Source organism: Phaethon lepturus, unplaced genomic scaffold, assembly GCF_000687285.1.
Source record: "Phaethon lepturus isolate BGI_N335 unplaced genomic scaffold, ASM68728v1 scaffold26, whole genome shotgun sequence".
Classification (NCBI taxonomy): Eukaryota; Metazoa; Chordata; class Aves; order Phaethontiformes; family Phaethontidae; genus Phaethon; species Phaethon lepturus.
The window spans coordinates 32-9,455 of NW_010546730.1; the positions used below are offsets into that span (position 1 = coordinate 32).

Genomic DNA, 9,424 nt, shown 5'->3' on the forward strand with positions numbered 1-9,424 from the left:
AAACCTGTGTAGATGAAGCACTTTGGGACATGGTTTAGTGGGCATGGTGGTGTTGGGTTAGCAGTTGGACTTGATGATCTTGAAGGTCTTTTGCAACCTTAATGATTCTGTAATTCTGTAATTATCGGGGTCCATATTCTAACATTTTTACACCAAACCGAATAAGTAACAGCTGAAATATTCTTTTTAAAAATTAAAAATATGGGATTATCCAGCTTCAGTGTGACTATAAAGGCATGGATTTATTGTGATTTAATGTTGCAAGTGTCGGCAGCACTGAAGATAACAGCTTTACTTTCTAACAGTGTCCTGCAGGCCAGGAGCTTCTGACAGAACATTTTATTAGAGAAAAACTCAGCTTTTCATTATTATTAAAAAGTATTTTAAAAGACAGCAGCTCTTGGTATGCTTCATCAGCATCAGCAACAATGGGAAATGTGTCTGGATGAAGAGCAAATAATTCCTGAGTAATTTCAGAAGGTAGGATAACAAACTGGAGCAGTAGGACACACAAAGCTAGTTCAGCAGCAGAACTTAATCTACACTCATTCTTTCCTATAACATCACAATTACTGTAGATATTTAATTTAAAGACAAAAATACTCCCTCAAAGCAAAAAAAATGACAAAGTCCTAACACAAGCAACTTTCCTTCTAAATCCCCCATAAACTATCTTGAGTGACAGCTGCAAGACAAGTCTCAATAACTCAATATAACCACAGGATTAAAAGGCATACATACCCCCAGATACTTACTCAACATACTTGTTCCACGAAGGAGCTGGAGAAGCCTTAGAGGACTCCATCAGAGCCATGAATGCACAATTAGTTATAATAGTGCACATGATAAACAAGGTGAATAATGTAAGTCACGGGAGTGAAGGCAAAGAATATGACATTGATTCAGAAATGTAACTAGATATTCACTCAGTCACAGATGTATCTCTTTTAAAGATATAGTTTAAAGCATAAAGATAAGTTTAAAGCATATGTAAGAAGAGCATGCACATGTACTTGCTGGTTTTGAGTCATATTAGATGACAACACACTACTGTTGTTATTCATGCCACCTGGACTTCCGTATGGGCTAGAGGTCTGTTGCTCTAAGCACTGCAAACTTGGTGAAAGGATTCTCAACCACTCAAAGAGTGGGAGGAATGATGCATTTTTAGTTTCATTTTATAGTATAAAAGTTAAAAACTTGCCCAAGGTCACACAGATGAAGCCCAAACCTGACTCTAAATTGGCAGAGCTGCAGTCTTCTGAAGGGACAGCGTGAAGTCTGCCAGGATGCTTGTAGGTGTTGCTTGTAGGTGTCTCGAAGGACTCCAGTTTGGCCAACTCTTGGGGCTGCTCAGCTGCTCTCTGGGGTACCTGCTGACTCTAGGGTATGAACGCGAACTTGGGTATCTATCTGGTTCTCATGCAGATATCTAAGCCCAAGTGCCTGGCTCTGGAGCTGAATGTCATGCCTTGTGTCATACCACACTTTTTGGCAATCCAGGAGGTAGATGTGCATGGGAAAGACATCTAGCCTTTCCATCATCCATCCTCTCCATTCTCACAAAAAATCTCCTGGCTTTAGCTCTAGGCATCGTCAAACTGTCACAAGCCCACCAGCTGGGCCACTGGTGCCAAAATGTCAGTATTAGCCAACTTGCTGCCTGGGAAAAGCCTCAGATGAGAGGCATCAGTCCTCCAGGGATGCCTGTACCCTGCTATGATGACATCTTCGGACCCATTGCGGCTAACTCAGCACCACACAACCAGGAAATGGCTGGAAGCCTAAAATCTATACAGGGACACCACAGACTCTGCACTGGGCCTCATTCAGCCCCAAGAGACAGTGTTACTACTCTGGTCTCATTCCCCAGCGCCAACCTGGAGCAATAGACTAGTGATTCCCATTCCCTAAATTTGATGTATGTGGTAGGATCTATATTACCTTTGTATTCCAAAGGCATGCCCTGCAACAACATCCTTGAACATTTTCACTTTCATATACCAAAGATATATTTTTTGATCTGATTTCCTAAAGAAACAAAGTTTGCGTGATTTTCTTGCTATGTGTTTTCATATGTGTGCCTCTATCTCAGCCCTCTTAAAATTGGCCAATGGTTAATCAGCTTTGGCACATGAGTTGAATTCAATTCCTACAGTTTGGGTGAACAGAAAATGAGAAAGACCTTATTAGTCTTCTCAATGAGAAAGGCTTCGGCATGAGATACTTGTTTATGAGACATCAGATAATTGATCAGTCTGAAAACACAAATCTGTAGAAAATCAGGCTTCGATATCCCCAGTAGTCACAGAACTATTTATTCCTAAGTAGCACAAGAGCACAAAGACAATAATAATTTCTAAGGCAATTCATAATTAGAAGTCATCTGGAGTGAGGAAAAGACTAGAATCATTCAATGGTCTAAAATATAAAAGCACAGGATTACATATTTTGTAACAAAAGTGAGCAAATGGAATCAACAAAAGGATATGAATGTACTAAAATTTTAATTGCTGTTCTTCGAATTGGATGGAAAGGACTGAGGATCCATAAGGCACGTGTAGCAGTAAACCTGAAGATTGTTTTCTGTTTGTTTAGCACTATGAAAATCTTTTTTAAAAAAAAAAGAAACATGAAAGAAAGTTTTCAGAAAGTTGAACACAGAACATATTTCTGTATTATATCCTGTTGTATCAGTGACGAGCAAGAGCTTGATTTTAACTTCAGTCTGTTTAAATAGGAAGACTCTTTGTAATCCTTTGCTATCCTTTCATCATAAACTGATTATGATGAAATAATAATAATAATAATAATACCATTAACTGTCAAGCTGCAAAAAAATACTCAACATGAACTTCTTTTTCAAACCTTAGGACTTGCAAAGACTTGTGCACAGAACTAATCTTTTCTCTTAAAATGAATTTAACATCTCATTGAGTCAAGATATACAGAAGTGGAAGGAAGAATTGCAGCCTTTATCATTATTTGCTGTTGTTGACAGTGATGCTCCAGCTCTAAGATTGTAGAAATTAGTTCAAAGTATTAAACATTTCTCAAGCAATAAGCTTCATTTCCAATGAATGAGTTCACATTTCTCTGTTCTTTATTGAAAATCATATTCTTCAGTATTTCTTGACTAGAATATTGAGCTTGAATAGGTAGGTTTTAAGGATTTATGTGCAAATGTTTTAAAATAATTTTTATACTTAGGTGATCATTTATTGTACATGTAAGTGGCGCATAAGCATCGAGATAGAGGAACACACGGTTTCAAACCATGGAATTCCAGAAAATTTAGAACATTATTATAATTTCTTGTAAATCTGACTCAAACCTTCCTTTTCTTCCTTTATCCATTTTATCTTTTCTGCTCTCATTCTGATTCAAATGTTAATGAAGTTCATATTATTTAATTCCTATAATTCAAAATTAAGCTTTTTGTAAGAAGATTACAGCATGTGATTCAGCTGTGCCAACTGCTTGCATTATTATAACCTAGAAAGGGATAGTAGTTTTTCCAAATGGATGTACGCCACACTGTTTGATAGATCATTCACATAAACACTTCTTAGCAACACAAAAGTATATATTAAAATCCAAGCATCTTCATTGGCTCTAACCTTACGATCTTTGTAGTATGGGTCAAGATCCTCCAGTGGTTCCCCAATGAGATCTGGAGGAGGATTTCCATAGAGAGCTGGTAACTTCTGGAACGCTTTTAGGTCAAGTTGAGGACGTGGTTTCTCCTCAGGTTTCTGGTCTATAGTATTTCTTCGACAATTCCTCTTGGCAGCAATTCTCTTATCGATAGCAGCCAAGGATTCGTAAGTGAATTTACGGAATTCGTTGGTACCGAGTAGTAAGAACTCAGCCATTTTTCGTTCTTCTCTTCCTGTCACTGACTCTGTTCAAATAATAGAAACAAATAGAAAGGAAGTCAAGTAACTCCAAAACAGGTAAGTTATGAAAACTGAACAACTGGTTGCCCATGCATGGCTAATAACAAACTTCCTGAGCCATCAGCTTCTAAAAAGAAAAAAAAAAAAAAAATGTATCAATACCTTTTTCAGTGAGATGTCTGTTTAGTTGGGTTTTTTAAATTATGTGTGTCTGATAGGATGTGGGCAGACCTCTATAAACTTAAGAGTGTATTTAGAGCACCGTGTTTAAGACACCTGTTATCCTCAATGCTTTTGAACTGTTATTCAGAAAAAAACCTAAGGTGCTGCTTTAACTCAGTATTTGGAAATGGGACAGTGAAACTCATCGAACTGCAACATCAAATATGCAGAAGCTGTGTCTGCAACAGAAGCACCAGGTATTAAATTAACTAATGCAGATGTAAATACTCAGGTGGATAACCCATCCTGATCGTGTCAGCACGGGAACGAGCAGTGTCCAAGCGTCAGAAGATTTAACTCGTGACTCACAGAGTCAGTACTGACTGGAGGACAAAAATTCTTTATCTGAAAAGTATCAAGCACAAAGTTTATATTTTATGCCCACTTGTCAGAACAACAAAAGTGAGATTATACTAGAAAAGAACTTTGCGTTATTTAATGGAGAATTTTGGTCAGATATTGGATAAGATCCATTCAAATAAATGCTACCTGAATCCATACTTGGGCAGTACAGTGAATCCAACCTTTACCTTAACACTGTGAAAAGCTTCAAGGCAAGACCATGAAGTGCACATATATTGAAACAAACAGTGAAAAAACTGGAAACGGTACACAGGGTGAGAAGATCCAGACCTGCATCCTTGTGCTAAACTCACTCAAAAGCTCTATAAGGCAATTTCTCTACAATATGTTCTTTGATTATGACCTCTAGGAAGACAGTACAGACATGGAGCTACTAAGCCAGTGCAGTCCCACCTGCAGACTGTGAAATGATCCCAGCTGGTCAAGGACTTTACCTGGGATGGATCACTGCTGAGTCTGCATGGAAGATCACATTAGTGGCACATAACCAGCTCTTTCCATCCAGAATCTGCTACCACCACTTCAATGTGTCCTTCAAAGTTGACTCCATAACTAGCAGTCAGAGCTTATCTTGGAAGGTTTAAGCTGTCCTTGCTAGACAACTGCCAGATGATCTACCTGCTCTTGCACTTTTCCTTTCCAGACACTATACGCAATATCCCAGGAAAACGCAAAGTCTGAATCAAGAGGGTTTTTTACTTAAATAATTTCACAGCCTGTGTGCTGATCCCTGTACCTTCCCTCACCGTGCAATGCCGTTTCAGATGCGTTCAGATTCAAATACAATATTTCAGTTGTCCTCACATTGCTGAGCTCTAGGAAACCATTGCTGTGAGAACAACAGTTGGAGGCCAGTGACAAACTTACCGCAATGAAATATCTTCTTTTTTGCAGTTTTCCTAGCTCTCCCATTAAATAAGCACACAAAATGATAAACATGAAAAGTAGCTCTTGCTTCCAGCACAAAATAGCAACATTTTTGGAAGAGAACTAGGACTTTCAGGCAAGAATACTAATTATTTTACACTTTTTGAGATCAAGGTAATAGTCTGGAAGCCGTGCATAGTATTATAGAAAAAAATGAAAATTATAACATTCACTCCCCAGTTTTCAAGTCTTCAGATAGCCAAAATGGTATTTGTTTTGTTGATGCCCAGAGTAATTTAGATGTTGCAGTATCAGTAATGAGAGCTGTGAATGATGCATGAAATGACACAATTTCTCTGCAGTGCACAGAGGGAATACAGTAATTACTTTATTCTGCTTTGTGCCAAATCATCCAAACATATCCATCCTTCCACACAGCACTTCCATAAAAGTCTACTTGATCTCAAAAGTTCACCATTAAAATTCTGGGTTTCTTGCAGGTTTCTTTGTGTTTTTGTCTCCTTTCTTCCATGAAATGATCTTTCAAATCCTGGAAAAGAAACTTTGATTGTCACACTGTTCTCCCTAGATTTGCAGAGCAAAATCTAGGGAGACAAGGTGTCGCTGGCTGAAGCCAAAGATGGGGAAACAGGAGAAAGCATGAGAGCACGTAGAGTCTGCGGGTCCTTGGCCAGAGCTGGACACCAGGCAGGGGAGGCTTTCCTGGTGGTTTTATAAATTGCTCCTCGGGTGAACAAACATTAAGGAAAGAAAGTCTTGTGCTTGCTGTCTCACATCAGTAGCACAATTTCCATTGATAGCAGCCACAAGCCGTGGAACAGAAGGCTAAACTACACTTTTCATTCATGGGTAATCCTGAGCTACTCAGCCTACTTCTTAATAAAATCTAATGATTATCAAAAATAGAGTAATCCAGAAAAAATATTCATGATCCATTCAAGCATCTTTAAAGATATCCCCAACATAATTTCTGTTACTCATAGTCTCAGGGAGGGTAGCATACAAAGTACAGCTGAGATGTATTTATTTTTCATATGGCCAGGGCTAGATTTAGCAATTTGACCAAAAGAGATAAGAAGTGTTAATGCAAAATCATTTTGGCCTTGATGTCACAGAAAAAACACAGTTTCATTCTGGCCTTTTCTCAAGATTTGAAATAGTGTGAAACTTCACACTACACAATAATGTGAAGTTTAACATTTCTTTAAAATTAAAAGTTTTCTTATCATTTGACAGATTGAAGATCAGTGAACGCTGAATGAAATCAATATGGTTAAAGAATAATAATAAGAAAACAACAACAAAAAAAGTGCTTATGATTTGTTCTTTTAGCCATCAAACATATCTCCTATAAATTATTTTTCAAATACTAAATGTGTAGCTAGATAGTTTTGCAAAGTCAGATTGCTTTCCTCCAAATGTGTTTTCCTCTTTAGGAATATTCATTTTGACAGACTAGGAAACAAGATTATTGTCAAAGATGTTTCCTCTTCTTTTCCTGCTATTACAAACACCCCAATTCAATCCTCAGCTAATGAATAAAAGTTGTTCTCAATTATTTGATTTCCTGGCTTCATGATCTATTATGGAAAGAGGTGAAAACATGTTGACAGTTACTGTGATCAGCATGACCAAGGTAATTAGTATGATCAGAAAGGCCAGGACTACCTTATTACATTTTTTTTCTTTAGCTTGGGTGATTGCAATACTTGTCTGTTAAAAAGACTTTCATAATAAACACAGAAATTATCTCTTAACTAACTGGAATAACAGTTGTTTGAAGACTGTATGTGTGTCCTGGTTTCAGCCGGGATAGAGTTAATTTTCTTCCTGATAGATTATATAGTGCTGTGTTTTGGATTTGGGATGAAAATAATGTTGATAACATATTGATGTTTTGGGTTGTTGTTGAGCAGTCAGGGACAGTCCAGCTCCTCGTGCTGGCCAGCCAGCGAGCAGGCTGGGGGGGCCCGGGGAGCTGGGAGGGGACACAGCTGGGACAGTGACCCAGGCTGGCCAAAGGGATACTCCATACCATACGACATCATGCTCAGTATATAAAGCTGAGACGAAGAAGGAAAGGGAGGGGGAACATTCAGAGCGATGCCATTTGTGTTCCCAAGTCACCATTATGCGTGATGCAGCCCTGCTTCCCCGGAGATGGCTGAACCCCTGACAGCCCATGGGAAGTGGGGAACGGATTCCTGACTTGGCTTTGCTTCCGTGCGCAGCTTTTGCTTTACTTAAAGTGTCTTTATCTCAACCCATGAGTTCTCACTCTTATCCTTCCGATTCTCTCCCCCGTCCCACCATGAGGGGTGCGAGCGAGTGGCTGTGTGGGGCTTAGCTACCGGCTGGGGTTAAACCACAACAATGTGAACAGCCTTGTCTTGTTGGAACACCTGAAATGTTATTAATGTCTTTAATGTAGTTTATTTTTGTACACGTTTGCATCTTAGTGATAATATCCAATGCCTGGAGGTGCAAAGTTAGGGACTCTAGACTGACACAGCTGTTTGTACATCCAGTAATTATTTCAGGAGGTGAGAACATTGATATGGACCTTGGAAAGACGTGCCACCTGTACCACCCAAAGTTACTATGGTAGACTTGGGCTGCTTTGCATCTTTCTACATTTGCATTTCCAGCAGGTAAGACAAATATTTCTAGAACTGAATACGGAAAAGTTTAGCTAACAGCAGTTCAAAACTGTGTAGAACTGTTCTATTCTTTCCTCAAAAACTTTTCTACATTTTGAGGCAGATGATTATTCAAATTAAACTGACATTGTCTTAATGTTATTTAAAATATGTATGAAAATAACTTCTGTATATTAACACAGGTAATTTTTTTACCATAAAATAATTCAGGTTGGAAGGGAACTCAGGAGGTCTCTAGTTTAACCTGCTCCTCAAAATGGGTCAGTCATGAGGTCAGGGCTTTATCAGGTAAATCTCTAAGGACATAGACTGCACAACCTCTTTCAGCAACCTGTTCCAATACTTGACTGTCTCAATCCATTTGGACCCCTTATTATTTCAGTTTATGACCCATGCCTCTTGTCTTCCCACCATGCATCACTGTAACAATAAAAAGAAATAAAATATTGCATTAATTTGAAAGGTAAAAGGACACACACCCCCAAATGCCTCTATATAAGGAAAACAAATACTATACCTACTTCAGCCCATGTAGTCTACCTATATATAGCAGCCTACAGGAAACATCTCACACATCTGAATAACACCATCTGGTGCAGCTCCATTGAGATTCCAAGGGAGACAACAATCAGCATATTTGCTCATTAGTTTCTCACCTTTAGAACATCATACCTTACCTGAACTGAGTTGTGGCACACATCCTTTGAATATTCCAGGTTCAACCCCAAAATTTGTTTACCTTCCCTAGACAACCCAGCTGAGAGCTCCAGTCCTCTGAGTCTCCCAGCATAGCATCTGAATGAAAGGAGATGGCAACAGCTGATCTAGCTACCCTATATCCTCTTTGCAATTAACAAAACTGAGGACACACACCAGCTAATGATAAGTAAACATATAGATTAAAACACATGAAGAGTGCCGAAAAATGCAACCGATTTTCTTCATTTCCTGTAAAAGAAAACTTAGCGTGTGATAAATGCCACTCTTTCAATCTGGGATTTACAGCTTACAGTTCCCAGCACTGGGGAATGAAGGTAGTAAACAGTGTGGAGATCCACAAAGCTGTTTATAAAGAACTGATAAAGGCTGTTAGCACTCATCCAGAAAGCCCCTTTGGGTGGGATTGTTCTCACCTCACTGCAGACATGTCAGAGTTAGACAGCTGCATCTCTACTAGCTCTCCAACCGCCTGCTGAAACACCTTTTCACATTTCTTTACATGGTTTAGGGGGCATGGTGGTGTTGGGTTGATGGTTGGACTTGATGATCTTAAAGATCTTTTCCAACCTTATTGATTCTGTAAGTCTGTGAATCACATCTCAGCGTGCCAGCTGACCACACTTGATGACCTGAGCTGTCCTAAGTGCGATGAGGTGAATTCAACTCTTTACA

The 9,424-nt window shown here is 38.9% G+C and overlaps 1 protein-coding gene across 1 annotated transcript; it reads right to left on the reverse strand.

Moving 5' to 3' along the window:
- Positions 1-755: 755 nt before the first annotated feature.
- On the reverse strand, positions 756-3,875 carry LOC104622562 (sodium channel protein type 5 subunit alpha-like; the record flags this gene model as incomplete). Its single annotated transcript, XM_010289389.1, has 3 exons — positions 3,621-3,875; positions 2,492-2,610; positions 756-863 (listed from the first exon to the last, which is right to left on the reverse strand). Coding segments are annotated over exons 1-3 (482 nt in total), but the record flags the coding sequence as incomplete, so codon positions are not given.
- Between the last annotated feature and the right edge of the window lie 5,549 nt (positions 3,876-9,424).